General features: G+C 41.1%; 1 protein-coding gene across 1 annotated transcript in view; it reads right to left on the minus strand.

The window, feature by feature from the left end:
• Positions 1-18,397, minus strand: part of PLCB1 (phospholipase C beta 1) — a 336,512-nt gene that overhangs the window by 168,150 nt on the left and 149,965 nt on the right. The window contains exons 20-22 of the mRNA XM_006150922.3: positions 17,672-17,776; positions 16,598-16,707; positions 2,433-2,565 (exon numbers count right to left, since the gene is read on the minus strand). Coding sequence (XP_006150984.1) covers positions 2,433-2,565; positions 16,598-16,707; positions 17,672-17,776 — 348 coding nt within the window. The remainder of the gene's footprint in view (positions 1-2,432; positions 2,566-16,597; positions 16,708-17,671; positions 17,777-18,397) is intronic.

Below are 18,397 nucleotides of genomic sequence, written 5' to 3' on the forward strand. Positions count from 1 at the left end.
GGGGGATGGTCACGCCGCAATCCCTTCTCCTCCATTCTCCTCTCGGTATCTTGGGCACGCACGCACATGCGCCCGGCGTGAGTTTTAAGTCACCGGGTCCGGGACACGAACCGCGGTCGACTACGTGGGAGTCCAGCGACATAGCCCTTATGCTAACTGCTGGTTCCCCTCCTGGCATGAGTTTTAAGCCACCGGGTCTGGGACTTGAACTGTGGTTGACTACATGGGAGTCCAGCGACATAGCCATTACGCTAACTGCTGGTCCCGTTATTTATTATTTTAAAAGCACTCAAAAAGTTTGTACTTGGTATATAAAAATTTTTATTTGAAAAATGTCACTTACAGGGACCAGTAGATAGCATAATGGCTACGTCGAGGGACTCCCATGTTGTTGACCGCAGTTCGAGTCCCAGATCTAGCGGCTTAAACACATGCCGGGCACATGTGTGTGTGCCCAAGATCCCAAAGAGGAGAATGGAGGAATAGAGATTGTGATGTGGCCCCAATCACTCCCCCCTGGGGGGTGATTTCTCACTTTCTGTCTCTCTGTCTTTCTCTGTCTTTCTGGAGAGCGCATGCGCCCTATAGCAAAAAAACACACACACACACACACAAAATAAAAACCTCTCCAAAAAAAAAAAAAGAAAAATATTACTTATTGTTTATCATTAAGTCATCCTCCTACTATTACTTTCAACAACTTTCTTGAAAGCAGAGTCCTCGGGGCTGGCAGGTGGCATAGTGGTTAAGGGTGGTGGACCCCCACATGGCTGATCACTGTTTGAGTCCCAGACCCCTGGTGGTTTGCCTTCTCACTTTTTATCTCTTTCTCTCTCTCTCACTCTATTCCCTGTCTGGTCAAATTTAAATAAATAAATAAGCAAGTAATGCTAAATAAAATAATAATAATAATAAAAAAAGCAGAGTTCTCAGCTCATGCACGGCTGATACGAGTGAACTATGATTTGTTCTTTTTAAATCTCACTCTCCCCTATGAGAAATACTCTTTCAGCTCAGGAGAAGATATGGATCTTATCAGTGCCATGCCTGATCAAGAGAAGGAAGGGAGGAGATGCAAAGCCACCACTTCAGGGAAGGAAATTCTTTCCCCTTTTTATTTCCTTTCTTTACCAATTCCACAAAAAGTTAAGTACATGCTGTTCCTCCACACTGCATAGAATACAAAAGAAACTCAGCCTGAAGCCCGTCCTAGGAAGTCTCCCATCTACGGGGGACATGGGACACACAGGGGAGATCACAGAAGCAGCAGCGATTACATGTCAACATCAGCTGCACAGAAACCAAAGGGCTGTTCCGAGAAACGAGACGTGAGTGTGGCTTTGGCTGGAGAAGGGAAACTAAAAGCAAGAATTTTAGTGTAGGAAATTGTATCAGTCCGGGCTTCACTTGTCCCTGGCTCTGTGGCCTTCAGGAAGTACTTTATCTTCTCAAAATTGCAGAGTATTCATCGGTTTAAGGGGACAATACTGGAATCTACTTTCCTAAGTCGGGTGGGAGAGGAAAATAAAATAATCCATATGAAGCACTTAGCAACATGCCTCGCACCTGGCAGATAAGCAAGGCCACTGAAAAGGGAGTTGGAGGAAGAGGGAAAGGTGCGCTAGACAGAGACGTAATGAAGTGGACTAACAATGTGCTTCTGAAGCAGCATTTTCGATAAGTTACTTGAACAACTCTCTCTCTCTTTTTTTTTTTTTTTCCTTTTTTGGAGAGGTTTTTGCTATAGGGCACGTGCACTCACCAGAAAGAGAGAGACAGAGAGACAGAAAGCAAGAAATCACCCCCCCAGAGGGGATGGCCATGCCGCAATCCCTTCTCCTCCTTTCTCCTCTCGGGATCCTGGGCATGCACGCACATGTGCCTGGCGTGAGTTTAAGCCACCGGGTCCAGGACTCAAACTGCAGTCGACCACATGGGAGTTCAGCGACATAGCCATTACACTAACTGCTGGTCCCTGAACAACTCTTCATAAACTGCCAGAGGAGGGATCATAACCCATTCCTAAACAAAGACCCAGGAAACCTGGGTTTTGTTTTATTTTATTTTATTTTGTTTATTTTATTTTATTTATTTTATTTTATTTTATTTTATTTTATTTTATTTTATTTTCCCCCTGTGGTTTCCAGAGTTATCAGCATAGTGAGGTGAGCAGTTCTGAGTCTCCCTGGACATTCTCAAATTCATTCATTATGCATTTATGGGGCACTTCCTAAATCTAGGCATTTTCCCTCACTTCATGCTTCAGTTAACTGAAATTTGGGTCGTTGGGAAAGTCAGGACACATTTTTGCATAGGAAAAACATAGGAAAATGTGCCCTGACTGTCCCATCAACCTAATATACTACGTGACAGCACCCCTGCAGGAGGAATGCAGGAACCGAAGGCACTTACTCATGTTTCAGACTGCTTACCTGGTGCTGGTTGATTGTGCAGAGCCTGGGTGGGTGGTTTGGGTGTCAAAGACGTGGTGTGGTTCACCCCATTTTCCGCTGGAGTCGTCCTGGTTTCACTGGGAGCCTCTGACGGAGCTTCCCCGGGATCAGCCTACAATCATAAACATCCTTTCATGTGCCACAGATCTTACTGTTCTTCTACAACAACCCTAATCAGCAAGGCGACATTTTACAGCATTTCTGCAGCTCATCGGGAGTATGAAATAGACCAAACTTGACTCTGTCTGGAAAGCAGAGTGAAAACAGCAAAGCAGGGAACTGTGATTGTGGTCGGTAAATTGTGTGAATGATCCCATGTTTGCATCACCCTCTGCCCGTGCCCTTTGGCATTGCCCTCCCACATGGACTCTGGGCCTGACCTTGTGATTTGATTTGCTTCGGTTAAATGAAAGAATAGGGGAACCAGCAGTTAGCGTAATGACTATGTCGCTGGACTCTCACGTAGCCGACCGCGGTTCAAGTCCCAGACCCGGTGGCTTAAAACTCACGCCGGGCACGTGTGCGTGCGTGCCCAAGATCCCGAGAGGAGAATGGAGGAGAAGGGATTGCGGCATGACCATCTCCTCTGGGGGGTGACTTCTCGCTTTCTGTCTCTATGTCTCTCTCTGTCTGTCTGGCAAGCGCATGCGTCCTATAGTGAAAATCTCTAAAAAAAAAAAAAAAAAGAATAGCAAACAATGCATGCAGAGGATTAGAAAGACACTTGCACACTTCCCCACTCTTTCTCAATGGAGAATGTGAGACCGCGTGGAGCAGAGTTGAGTACCACTGGCTCAGGATGGCCTAGTCCAAGCAGCCCCCAGCTGGCTGCATGCGTGTGAGCCCAGCTAAGAAGCTGAACCTGGTCCTGATCAGTAGAACTCCCCAGCTGACCAAACGACTCATGAAAAGTAATAAGCAGTTGGCACAACAGATGCACAATGGTTAAGTCGCTGGACACCCAGGTCATCGACCATGGTTCGAGTCACAGACTCAGTGACTTGAAACTCATGCCAGGTATATGCCCAAGACAATGAGAAGAGAATGGAGGAGAAGGGATTGTGGCATGGCCATCCCCTCTGGAGAATGTGATTTCTTTCTTTCTGTCTCTCTGTCTTTCGGGCGAGCACATGTGCCCTATAGCAAAAATCTCTCTCTAAAATAATAATTTAAAAAATTAAAATAAAAAAAAAAGTAATAAGCAGCTGATGTTGTAAGTCACTAAATTTGGAAGTTGTCTGTTTTACAACAAAAACGGACTGTTGTAGGTAAGAATGCAGACTTTAGAGCCAGGCATGTTGCGATTCAAATTCTGGCTCCAGCCAGGCTGCTATGGTGAAGCAATAATGCAAGGGCCCTGCAAGGCTGGAAGCCATAGGGCCAACCGTGGGCCTGAATCCCTGGACTGGCCTGAAAACGTGCTGGGTACGCAGCCAGTATCCTGAGGCTCTGAAGGGCTGGGGAAGGCGACCGTGGTATGACAACACTCTGTCTGGGGTCCTCTCTCCCTCTTTCATGTGTGTTCACGGTATTAGAACAACAATGGAACCAGATGGTGGTGCAGTGGCAAAATGTGACCCTCTGCAAGGCATTCCAACCCAGGAAGGTCCCCACTCGGAGACCTCCCTGAGTACATTGAATACACACACCACGATCCAGGGCTGGTGAAGACTGAGGCTGGGGGGTGGATCACAGCATCAGAACCTCACTGAGACTGTACTGTTTCCTCTCTCTCTGTCGCTCTCACTCAAGGAGGAAGTAAATAAACTTAAAAAAAAAACCTTACGAGTAGTGAGATGTCAAGAGTCACTGAACTCTCTGTGCCTCAGTTCTTCATCTTTATTACCAAAGTCAGACGCTCTAGAAACAGAGTTTATGGGAATCTGATCTTTCTTTATATTCTGCTGGGTTTCTAGAACTATGTATGGGGGGCGGACAATAGGGGAGGGGTAATGTGACACTCTGAGGATAGACCCACATGAAAGGTCCCAAGTTCACAGACCCACCCCACCCCGTGCACACCAGGCATGCACGCACATATCCATGAGCCAGGCTGGTGGGGCTGGGGCTGGATCACTGTATAAAGACCCTGTTGGAGGTGTGTGTGTGTGTGTGTGTGTGTGTGTGTGTGTGTGTGTGAGTCCCTCACAGGAAATAAATACACTTAAAATCAAGAAGAGGAAAGGAAAACAGAACGGTGAGGAATGAACCTGATTCTTTTCCATGTCACAGCTGGTGAAATGAGCACTCTGGATAAAAAGACAGAACATTTTATTGGAGGAAAGAACTGAGGGGCTGGAAAGCCAGCATCCATGAAAGCAATGAGGTGGGGTCAGCAGGTGGCAGAGTGGTTAAGGTGCTGGACTCCCACGTGGCCGACAGAGATTTGACCTGGACCCAGGGGCTTGAAACTCACACTGGGGGTGTGTGTATACATATTCAAAATCCTGAGAGGAGAGGGACCAGCAGTTAGCGTAACGGCTATGTCGCTGGACTCCCACGTAGCTGACCGCGGTTCAAGTCCCAGACCCGGTGGCTTAAAACTCACGCCGGGCGCGTGTGCGTGCGTGCCCAAGATCTCAAGAGGAGAACGGAGGAGAAGAGATTGCAGCATGGCCATCCCCCCTGGGGGGGTGATTTCTCGCTTTCTGTCTCTCTGTCTCTCTGTCTGGTGAACACACGCGCCCCATAGCAAAAACCTCTCAAAAAAAAAAAAAAATCCTGAGAGGAGAATGACAGAGAAGAGATTGCAGCACGGCCATTCCCCCTGGGGAAGAGGGGAGATTTCTTGTTTTCTGTTTTCTGTCTTTCTGTTGCTCTCTGGCAAGCACACATGCCTCACAGCAAAAAATCTAAAAAAAAAAAAAAAAAAAAAAAAGAAGTGATACATGGCTTCCTTTTGGCAGCTAGAATTAGTGTCTTGAGGGTATCAGGCTGAAAGTGTATTTAGAGTGGATGCAGCAAGCTTATTTTAGCCTTGCACCAGGGTTGCAGGCACTCCACGTAGCCCTGTGACCTCAGCAAACCAAGTTCAATTGTCAATTTGAGTCAAACAGAAAGAAAAGATAAATTCCTGCTTATTGAGGTCAAGGGAGACAAACTTCTACCTTCCCCAAACTGACAGTGTATAAATTGAAAGACAGACTTTTTGTCATAGGAGATGTGCACTTGCTGGAGAGAGAGAAAGTGAGAAATCACACACACACACACACACCCCACCCCAGCGGGGGATGGCCATGTTGCAATCCCTTCTTCTCCAATCTCCTCTCAGGTTTTTGGGCACACATGCATATATATCCAACATGATTTTCAAGGTTCTGGGTCCAAGATTTGACAGTGTTCAACCATGTGAGAGTTCAGTACCTCAACCATCATGCTACCAGCTGGTCTCCCCAAAAGATATATTTTAATAATCAGATAGATGTTGAGTCAACATAACCGGCAAATGCTTTCTAGCTCTAACAGAGGATGAAGGGATCACCCAGGGCTGATGCTGGTTTTGGGGGCAAGCTGTGTAGAAATGCTTAGTTCATGGATTATTCATGGAGGTGCCTCCTGGTGGGGTGGGCTGCATTATTCAACCCTAGGTTCCACCATTCATACTGTATGTGAATAGACAGTTCATAGAAATGATGGAGGTGTGGGATGGTGGTGCAGAGGTAAAATGCAGTGGTCCACAAGGCTGATCCCTATGGGAAGGTTCCAGGTGTGTGTCCAGAGATCTCTCTGAGTAGGCCTGGCACACATGTGGCCATAATGGAGAGACGTCTGGCTGAAGCTTGGGGCTTCAAGGCTGTGTTAGGGGAGATGCTTTGTTTCTGTCTCTCTCTCTCTCTCCATCTCTCTCACTCATAGAAGAAATAAATAAATAAACTTAAAAACAAAATACATGGTGGAATGGAGTGAAGGGGACTAGACACCACCACAGGGCAATGTGAGGCCATGTCCAGAGTTGAGGGAGGGCTCTGAGAGGGGGCAGCTGCTACTCAGTTCCACCCCGTTGATAGCCAGGTTTCTAGTAATGCTGAACTGCTGAACCTCTGGGTGAAATCTCCCCATGTCAAGTGACTGAGAGGTCAAATATCTTCAGACTGCGCTTGGCCTAGAAGCTGCCCATCTGTGCTTCTGCTCAAAGGAACAGAGTTTTCCCGGAATTCTGAGACTGTGAGTGATGCAGCCTCAGTAACCAAAGTTGCAGGGACAGAGTTCCTGTGGAAACAGCGGGCAGGGCCCCCCTAGTCCACAGCCCACCATGCTTCATCTCCTTGCCTTCATGCCAAACAAGGCTGGAGAGAAGAGGGTGGATGAGGAGGGCACTAAATGCCAGGCCAGGGGATACGGGGATTCTTGTGTAGTCAGACACCTGTCTGAGGCCTCTTAATGGTTTTTGGAAACAATTGTATGTTAGTTTAGTGAGCATCTCAATGGCCACTGTATCAGATTGATTCATTCTTGCTAAAGGTTGTGTATACATGTTTGAACTGACTATTCTTGCCAAATGGCTACATTATTGTTAAATAAGGCAAATAAAACAGTAAAATAGAAGAGCTTAAAAATGAAAACTGCGTCGATAGTGGTGCTATATCACAATTTAAAATTTTGACATCGTGATGGAATGACAGAAGAAATCCCATGTGTATTGATATGAGAGCTGACATGAAGAAATCAAATCCCTTGCTTCACGCACAAGAATTAGCAGATGTCAACGCTGGTGATCTTATTTCTCCCCAGCCTTTTCCCAAGTATTTGTTTTCATGAGTTTGAACAGAATAGCATGAACTCCTCTTGTATGGTACTAGAAATTACAAATGAATAATCAAAAGAATTGAGAATGTCCGTTTTCTCAACTTAATAGAAAGACTCTTAGGATTCAAGTTAATAAATCTCAAAGAAAGAAGGTTCAGAAGCTAGAACTTCAGTTGCACTAATGAGATTTTTGCTTAACCAAGTAGAGAAAAAAAGTGCAGAATGAACACAGCAGAAGTCAGTCCCTGCCCTCTAGTGGCCAAATTAGATCACTGCATTATTTTTTCCTTTAAAACATGGCCGAATAAACTTAAAAATTAAAAAAAAAAAAAAGGCAGAATTTACACCCTACTTCCTAATTTCAGAATGAACAGAAGTGCCTTGAAAAATATAACATAGATAGATTAGTATGAGGATTATTGGAAAGGCTATTTTAGTAAGTATTACAGAAGAAGGAAAAGCCATTTCACAGGACTGTTGAAAGACTTCCACCCAGAGCATTGAAAATTTGGATCTGACAATCGAGCAGTGAGAACTACAATTTGGAGAATTTATCTTAACAGTTAATCTGATAAGTAAGGAGTCTTTCAAATATCAGATGTGTGACTTTGTTATTAAAGGTGTTGGGGGGAGGGTGACCAGTAGTTGGCATAATGGCTATGTGGCTGGACTCCCATGTAGTCCACTGTGGTTCGAGTATCAGATCCGGTGGCCTAAACTCATGCCAGGTGCATGTGCATGTGTGCTCAAGGCCCTTAGAGGAGAATGGAGGAGAAGGGATTGCAGTGTGGCCATCTCCCCTGGCAGTGATTTCTCCCTTTCTGTCTCTCTGTCTCCCTCTGCCTTTCTGGTGAGCACACACACCCTATAGCAAAAACCTTTCCAACAAAAAAAGGTGTTGGGTCAGGCTCTCATTGTCTGATTACCTAAATAGTGTGGTCCTTCAAACATGTGTATGGTTTGACCCTTGAATTTCTATGAGATGAATTTAATTAGATAATATATGCAATTGTAATTACTAGGAAATTCAGAATCATTCCCAAAAAACACGTGCTGAGATATGCATTCTCAAGCAGGAAAAGTGAAGCCTTCTTCACAAAAGTGTGCAACCAACTTTCAAAAGAGTAAAAAATTGATAGAGTAATTTGTACGTCCTAAAGTAAATGGATCAAAAATTGAATTGTGAAATCCAAAAGAATGATATATGGGTACCCACTGTACAATTTTTTCAACATTTATTTATATTTAAAAATTCTAATAAAATATGTAAAAATTCATATATTTTCAAGAGTCTACTAGTTAAGTCAGAAGCAAAAGACAGCTTTCAGGAGCTGGATAAATTCATTGGTTGATCTCAGAGCCATTAAATAAAGTTTCTACCAATTTCAACTTATTTTTAAAAAGTTGATAATTTCCTAAGAAATCAGAAGGAATGAACTCTTTCCAGTTAGGTAGAAAACATAGATTCATCTTTTAAAGGGAAAATAGACCAACCACCCGTTAGATTAATTAGCAAAGAATGGTCAATCACTCACAAAATAAATTCTGGACAAATCTCAGAGACGATTTTCTCTTGGAACCCTTCCCAGGAATCAATCTGTGATTAAGCTGACATGTTAGAGTGGAAGGAGTTAATGGATTGCATTGGATGTAGGGCCCCAAAGCAGTCATCCTCAGTGTGTGGTCCCTGGACCAGTGTCAAACATCACTGCAAATTGTTAGAAATGTAAACTCTGGAATCAGAAACTCTGTTATAGTAGTTACATTGTGTTCAGTTATAGTATTTACAATGTACTTGATTGTTATAGTTGTTAGAGTATTTACACTGTATTTTGCTGTTATAGATGTTACAGTGGTACATTGTATTCAGTAGTTATACTGTATTATTTATATTTGTAGTTATTATAGTATTTACATTGTAGTTGGTGTCAGTAATCCAGAGATGATTTAAAATGTATAGAGGATAAGTTATATGCATTACTCAGTGTTTTAAGACATCTGGGTGATTTGGGGCCATGCTGAAGTTTGAGACTCTTTCTATCTTAAATATGGCTCAGGGGCCAGCAGCATTACCATCACCTGGAAGCTTGTCGAAAATGAAGAATTCTTCAATCTGTGCCAGACCTACTGAATCTGAATTTGCATCTCGAGAAGATCCCCAAGTGAGCTGTATGCACATTAAAATTTGAGAAGCCCAGCTCTAAAGCAGAATGAATGCTTCATCATTAATTGAATCATGTTTTTTATAATACTTATGGTATTGGGCATGACATGGACTATAATATTCAAGTAGGCAGATGAACTCAAAGCCATTAGAATGCAATGAAATTTTAAAAATATTATGGAGGGGGACCAGCAGATGGTGTAATGGTTATGTCACTGGACTCCCATATGGCTGACCACACTTCGAGTCCGAGACCCGGAGACTTGAAACACACTGGGCCTGTGTCCATGTGTGCCCAGAATTCCAAGAGGAGACTAGATTGCATTGTGGCCATACCCTCTGGGGATGATGTCAGGCTTTCTGTCTCTCTGACAGCGCACATGTCCCATAACAAAACAATCTCTCTCAAAAAAAAAAATGTTATGGACTTTTGTAAATGTAGTTGAATGGAATCAATTATTGACTGGTTTCAATTTATTGATTCCATTCAACTAAATATATAATCTTTTTGGTATCTTATTTAAAAAGAGCCTAATTCTTCAATTTATTGGCCATTGATATTGGGCAGATCAGTCTACTATAAGGAGTAATCTTTTCTTTTTTAGAAATGACAATCACTATGTTTGTTCTAATTAGGCCCCAGTTTTATTCAGGGCATCTGATAAAAGTGCCTTGTAAAGTCCAAAGCTGAATAGTAAAGAAATAAATGGGAGGATGTTATTATTTAGAGGCTATCTCCTAAAAGGCAAACATTCTCTTCCTAAATTGGGTGCTTTACAGTTCAGGGATTTGGGTAAGCTATAGCTTCTATAAATTGATGGTTTCCCAATTTATCTATATTATTTGAGGAGGAAGATTTTCATTTAAAGAAAATCTAAACTGAATAGTGAATTTCATCTTTGATTTTAGTGCTAAGTCCTGAACTAGTGGATGAATATAGTTAGCCCTCGGTATCCATAGGTTCTGTATCAGAAGTTCAATAAATCATGGATTGAAAATATTTGGAAACAACAATATAGCAACAAAAAGTAATACAGGTAGAAATTGTAACAACTGTTATAGTGTGGACATTGCTTTGGTTGCTAAAGTAGTTACACTGTATTTGATTGTTATAGTATTGACATTCTATTCCATTGCTACAGCATCTACATTGTTTTCAGTTGTTACAGTTGTTACAGTATTTATATTTGTGTTTGATATAAATAATTGAGAGATGAATTAAAGTGTAGGGAGGGTAAGCTGTATGCAAATATTACGCCATATTTCATAAAAGCCTTTGTTATCTGTAGGGTATTAGAGTCAATTCCCTGTAGATAACAAGGGATGACAGTGTCCAGTTCCTGTCTTGGAGATACTAATTGGGCCCCATGACCTTATTGACTCAAATATTGTGAACTTATAAATGAATCTACCACCTTGGAGTTTTTTGGCTGTTGGGTTATTTCACTGAAGAAATTCACACTATTATTGAAAAAATCAAATCCCACTAAAAATGCCCACAGTGCCAGGCATAGAATTAGGAAATATTTGCTAAGCATTTTAGATACATTTCAACTCACTCCTTAGCACATCTGAGTGTGACGCTGTAAAAAGGAGGAAAGTAGGCCTCTTAGAATAAATGACATTTTAGTATTATCAAACAACTTTTCCTTCAACATCAATATTTAGCAAAGACCAATTATATACCTTCGCTCATATGAAGAATGCACAGATTGTATTGGGAATTCTTGTGAACAGATACGTTGGCCTTTTAAAGCTTGAGTAAAGTTCAGAACAAAAGGGTATTGTGTCTTAGATCACAGCTTTCTCAAGCACGGAAATGAATGCTCAGTAAATGAACAGTTTTGTAACTTTCAAGTTTTGAGTTGAGGAATATGAATTTTAACCAGGTACTGCACAAACTAACCAAGTCAAATCCACATATATTAACCTAATTCATAGAAGAACAAGTTCTGATAATATCCAGCGACTTAGAGTAGGAGGTTTCTGAAAACTAAACATTCAATTCGAAAGACATAATTATTTAGGGTAAAGGTCCTGTATTCTGTGTTCACTCATTCCAGCAACCTGCTAGGGAGGACAGAATGATGAAAGCAGGGCCGGTCCTTGCTAAAGGTTACTAGAAAGTTACAGCTTTATTGTGAACTTGTTGTGACATGGTGTGGTGGAGATCCTTGTTATGCAAATACGCTCCATGGACCAGCAGGGTCCCATGATTTGGGGGCTTTTTAGAAGGCTGAGGCTCAGGCCCCACCCCAGACCCACTGAAGCAAGAACAGTTTATCAGGATTTCTGGTCCTTACATTAAGTGGGGAGAAGTCCAGAGACAGAACATGAGCTGTGGAGCCAGACTGCCTGGGTTTCTATCCCAAACCTATCACTTACTGGTTGTACAGCACTAGGCAAGGATTCTAGTGTCTCACCGCCTTAGTTCCCTCATCTGTTGAGTGGGTGTAATTATATTAATTAGGACAGATGGAAGTTTTCGGACTTAAGTACATGACTACATTGAAGAGACCAGTATGGTATCAGGTACACAGTAAGCTCTTCCCAAAGTTTGCTACATTTATTTTTTCCTTCATTCCTCTGGCGTGCTAAAGCAGTCATGTTCAGATATGGCATTCTGACCTCAATATTGAGATGCCACATTTCTTAGTCAACATACTGGATATTTGCTTTTTCTTTGTATAGGCATATTTTAAAAATCGAAAATAAAAAAGCATTACCACATGTCACTAGGCATTTCTATCATTGCCTTAAAGTATTTGGGCTGGGAAATATTTTTTAAAAATTTGTGGGGCCAGCAGGTGGTGTAGTGGTTAAGGTATGGGACTTTCAAGTGGCCAAATGTGGTTCAAGTCCCAGACCCAGTAGCTTGAGAATCATGCCAGGTGTGTGTGCATGGGTGCCCCAAATCCTGAGAGGAAAATGGAGAAGGGATTACAGTGTGGCTGTCCCCCCTGGGGGGAGGTATTTCTCACTTTCCCTCTCTCTGTCTTGCTCTGTCTATCTGGCTCTCTGATGAGTGCATGCTCCCTATTGCAAAAAACTAACATAATAATAAAAAATTGTAAAAAAAAATGTGTATGGAAAACATGCTGGAAGGACAAAGACCAAAAAACATTACTTGTATCTGCCCCATTGCTGAGGGCTTTTGTTTATTTCTTTACATGTTTAAATTTTTTTTCATATGACTTATTTATTTATTTTTTTCTTCTGAACAAGGTCTCATTCTGCTAGGATACTCCTGCCTCAGTCTCCTGAGTGTCTGGGATTATAGGCTCATTCTAAAGTGGGTTGGGAATCTACGACTTTTTTGTTTGTTTGTTTTTTTAGAGAGAGATTTTTACTATAGAGCATGTGCATTCATCAGAGAGACAGAGAGACAGAAAGCGAGAAATCACCCTCAGGGAGGATGGCCATGCTGCAATCACTTTTCCTCCATTCTCTTCTTGGTACTTTGGGCATGCACGCGTATGTACCCACACACACATGAGTTTCAAGCCTCTGGGTCTGGGACTTGAACCCACAGTCAGCCATATGGGAGTCTAGCATCTGCACCACTGCGCCAGTTGTTAGTCTGAGCAATCAACGGCTATTTAGAGGAATAACTATAAATGCTATAAAGACTTGTTAGGATTCAGATGAGCCTCCTATTCTATAATTTGACTCATTTACCACCCTAAATTATAACTTCACAGAAGACAAATCCAATGACTTAAATTTCTTTTTTTTTTCTTTTTGGAGAGGTTTTTGCTATAGGGTGCGTGCACTTGCCAGACAGACAGAGAGAGACAGAGAGACAGAAAGCGAGAAATCACCCCCCAGAGGGGATGGCCACGCCGCAATCCCTTCTCCTCCATTCTCCTCTTGGGATCTTGGGCACGTACACACATGCACCTGGCATGAGTTTAAGTCACCGGGTCTGGAACTCGAACTGCGGTTGACTACATGGGAGCCCAGCGACATAGCCATTACGCTAACTGCTGGTCCCCAACAACTTAAATTTCTGTTTATTCCTTAACATCCAACCATTATTCAAATGATCTCTAGATAGTATGCAGACATACTATACACATATATGTACACATACGATCCTATACACAAATGTATATATATGTAAAATGTGAATACCGTCTTTTCATATGATCTCAAATAAATATCTATTGTGCAAATCATGGGAGAAATATTCAACTTTTCTACCTGTTTGGTTTCAAATTATTCCCTGAAAATAACTTAGTAGACTATTAAACAGCTGGTAATAGAGTCCAATGAAATCTTTGATTTTCAAATAGAAATGACCTTTAGAAGTATCACATTAAAGGGATTCTACTAAAAAAGTCTTTGCTGCTAAAATAGTGTCTCTAGTGTCTGCCCTGTCCTAGATAGAATTTTCTTTTGAGAAAACCACAGCTACTTATTTTTGGTGGCCTCATTCAAACAAACTTATATTATCTCCAGACAAGATAAAAGACTTCCTGGTTCAAAGGTATCAAATGACTTTTCTTTCCTGGTTTTACATGGCCAATGTAGATTTTTTTCCCTGAGTTTCAAAAATGAGGTCAGTTAAGGTTTTATATATTTCAAAGGAAAAAAAAAATTCTGTTTTAGACTAAAATGAAGTCTGTGTGATTCAATGCCACTAAAATGATTTCTCAGATTGAAACTATCCAAATATTCTCTAAGTTTAACCAATATTACACATTTCTTTTTAAAAATAATTATTTAATTTAATTTTATTTATTATTATTTTTCAATTTGACCAGAGAGGGAGGGCGAGAGAGAGGGAGAAAGCAAGCCAGCAGGTATAGGACTCGAACCAAGCTTGGATATGTGGGAGTCCAGCACCTTAACCACCTTAACCACTATGCCACCTGCCAGCCCCACCAACATCATACATGCTTTTTTGACAGAATGCTCTCTGGAGAAAACTACAGGCAAGTAATAATGCAAGCAGGCTCAGACAGGGAAAGAAGAGAGTTTAAATAGGATCTTGGCCAAAGGCCAGCCTGACCCCAAGGGGGAGCTCTGGAGCATAAAATGCAACAGAGAATTTGCACACCCAGAAGCAAGGGCCCTGAGCATCCTCCAGGACCTGTCAGTCATGGACTCAGGTCACCTCCTCCCGGGAATAACCTGCTACACATCTCCAGGCAAGGTGATTTCTATCAGCACTGGCCAGCCTCAAAGTGCCTACAGTAGCCCAGGACAGGAGATCTGGGCAAAGCACCAACAGTATCTGCTTCAAGCATGCAAAACATACGGCTTCTGTGGACCCCAAATAAGCCATGATTGCTCAGACTAATCCCTCATTCAACTCAAGGATGTGGCCTAAGTGTTTTTCTTTGGCTTTTTTCTTTCTCTCTTCCCTTTACAGATGCTAAGTATAGATAGGCATGGGTGTCAGAAAGAGCTAGTGGAGTACATTTGTACATACTTTTAGGCAAACAGTTTTGGCAGTGTAAAGTTTCTCTGCAACCCTAGTTTTTGCATACCACAGAAGCATTATTTATGAACCTTCCTAGTCTAACTTTAAATTTTCTCCTAGAGGATGATGTATCTAGTAATCCTCCCTCTGGGATATAATCCCTGCAGTGTAAACCAAAGCCTGGAAACGTTTGCCCTTATGGTAAATTGCTTTCTGTTTCTTTTATTTCATTTTATGTCATGTTTAGTTCACTTAACATCTGAGATCAAACATTTCTCAAATTCTACATAAGACAGAAAGAATCACAGCTGTGCTCCAAAATGTGTTCACATGATGTTCCTCGAAGATCTGTGTACAATGGTGAAGCTGGAAAATATCTGATCGTTTGGGATTGGGTAAATCAATGATGGTAGTGCTATATGATACAAGACTATGAATCACTAAAAGTCATGTCATAGTATTTAATATTAAGTAAAAGTAAAAGTTTATAACATAGATTGTGAATATTATGCCCTCTTAGGAAAACTTAATATTAGGTCATCGGAAAAATCATGATGCACTTTTGCATAGAAAAACATAGAATAAATAAGTGATGACTTTTCTGATGACCCAATAAGTGTGCATAAAAAAATTAGCTATGTATGCACTCCATGATCATAGGGGCCATCTCTGAGTGGCTTGGGTCATTAAGTTAAAGTGATTTTTTTCTAAATATTATTTTAAAAATATTCTATAATAAACCTGAGTTACTTTTGAAATGAGAAAATATGATTTAATAAACAATATCAACTGTAATAGACTGGTTATTAGTCAAAGTGAGCAAATAATTTTTAAGATTTTTCTTCCCCTATACTGTTAGAGCTCTAGTTTTCTCTTTTTCTCCAAAACTTCCTGTAAATAATCAAATGAAATGTGAAATAGCTCATTTTTATCACTATTTTAAATATTGATGTCATCTTTAGTAAACATTAAATTATATTCTGCTAAAAGGGTCAGGCAGTGGAGCAGTGGTAATGCAACTGGACCCACATAGGAAAGGTAGGTTCTTGTCCCAGGAACTCCCAGAGCTGATCTGAGCCAGCTGGGCTGGGGTTGGGGGGTGGGTGGTGGCAGCATGAAAACCCTGTCATGGGTGTCTGTTCTCACTCTCTCTTTCTCCTGTGGATAAATAAATACTTAAAAGGACAAAATAAAAAAAATAAAAATGATCACCAATCTATATACAGGTTTTATATTTTTAAACTTTTTTTCTAGTATTTCTCTACACTTATACTCTTCTTAATTATTTTTTGCACTGTGACATCTGATTTAGGATACTATAACAGTGATTTTGGGAATGCATATTAAAAATGTAAACACATAAAAAATATTAAACACTTTATGGCTCATATTATGGGTCAGGCATGTTGTTAAGTACTCTATGTATTATAAGAAATCACAAAAACACTTTGAAAATTCTGCATTTTAAAGACACAAGAAATACTAAATGAGTTGATGATTATCTCCTTTTTTCAGTGCCCTAATCACCTTTAATCAACATGAAATCATCTAGAAACTGTCACCTGAAACAGCAAGACATGAACTGTTTAATGTGATCACAATAAAAATGTTGGTGGTGCCCACAGAATGCCAAAGAGAATGAAATATGAAAAATATGGTAAGTTATGTGGATGTTTTGTGACGTGATGCTGAACTCTATGAAAATATGGCTTCAATGTGCTTTTTTCTTCTGAAGAGTGTAACTTAGGCAAAGTCAGCAGACACTTGTGGGAATCATGCCACCATATGGTTAGAACACTCTCTCACCTCTTTCTTTACCTCTTCTTCATCTTCCAGTGTCAAAGCAGCTAGTTGCTTAGCCCTCTGCTCCATCAGATTCACGTATCGGATTGGGTTTGACAAAGCTTCAATCACATCTAAGTAGGAAAGAGACATTTTAGATCAAAGGTCCTAGAGATACTGACCAGAGATATGAGTTACCCATCATCTATCCATCTCTCCATCCATTTGCTTAACCACCCATCCATTCACCAAATCATCATTTAACCTTTCCTTTTAATGTATCCTTCTAGCTACTTCCCTATTCAGTAGTTTAGAAATGAAAGAGTCAGGACTTTGCTGAAGCCCCAGGAAGACAAAACAAGGATAGGAGCCAAACTGGATAGGCTTCAACTCAAGATGCCTCGACACTACAGATTCTTTGGTTTCTTTTAAGAGCTCTGTCCATCCTAGCAATGGCTCACACTTTTGTCTTATTTGGCTCCAATGGGGTTTCATTTCATCCTGCTTTCCAAATTGTTGGGACAACCCAAAGATTTGGCAATATGGGCTTCACTCACATGGAAGTGGCTAGCTAGAGTGAGTTATGGTCGCCATTGTTGGACAGGGCACATAATCTCAAGTTTACCGTAGTCTCAACCACTCCCCAGTACCTGATACTTGGACCCCTTAGCACTACAAACATTGAAATTTAGAAGTTGCGCTTGTCATCACCGTAAGTTAATTCTTTTAAACTTAGGACTCTGCTATGAAAAGGATCAGAGTTCTAAAAGTAGTTGAAGCAAATTCACTGAACTGACTGAACTAAATAGTCATAGTATCAGTTAGTCTAGGTTAGGCAGTGCTGGGTCCAGTAGAAGAAGAAGACTGCCAGTGAATACATATACTCAAAACTAAAGTATGGGGATTTCCATTAAAATAAGTTCAATTAAATTCTTTTCACCAAGTCTTGAGCAATTTATCTCTAAACTCATATATGTATATATAAAAACAGAGGTGATTATGATGCCAGAATCTCGCCTCTTGTTTGGTCCAGTTTTTCTTTCATTAAAACAATGGGTGACCCCAGATGGAAATAGCCCTTTGAGTTAGGGTGTTTACCTGCATACGTATCTGGCACATAATCCTTCACTTCTATGTAGACAAAGACAGCTGGCAGCATCAGGGGCTGGTTCCTTTCATTTCTCAGACAGATGTAGTGATAGCCTGCAGGTGACCATAACACTGTGTCACATATTTCTTCATAGTGTGAGTTCTAAGTGTGAATATCTATGTGATGGAAATGTTTATTTTGGATGACATTGCATGACAAATGTATCACTTCTTTCTCATTTGATTCATATGCTCTTGATGAATAAAGTATTATTTTTTTCCCCATCAGACCGGAAAACATGGTGGATTCTGATGTTTTCCACTTCTAAACATTTTTTCCTCTCAGAAGAGAATTAAAACTATAGACCAGAAATGGTCCAGGTCTGTGCCCCATCACAGAAGGGGACATCAAAAAGTTTGTGAAAAAATAAAATGGCAGTATGAGAATACTTTGGTGCCACAAATGTGAAGCCCATGCACTGTTTTTCATGATGTGTGTTTTCTGTGACCATTCTAAAGACCCCTTATAGAATGACATGATGTCTCAACACGGGTTTAGCATATATTCTGTTCATTGGCTAATGTGTTTGTTTGTAGAGACGTATAATGCATGTGTCAAATTAGGCTTGCCCTTTGGTATTCCAGTGGTCTGCCTAGAGAAGTCCATATTGTGGGGTATCACTGCCCCAGAATGAGCACAGGGGGAAAGACCTAACCCCAAACATGGCTGAAGTC

Source organism: Tupaia chinensis, unplaced genomic scaffold, assembly GCF_000334495.1.
Source record: "Tupaia chinensis unplaced genomic scaffold, TupChi_1.0 Scaffold000305_1, whole genome shotgun sequence".
NCBI lineage: Eukaryota > Metazoa > Chordata > Mammalia > Scandentia > Tupaiidae > Tupaia > Tupaia belangeri.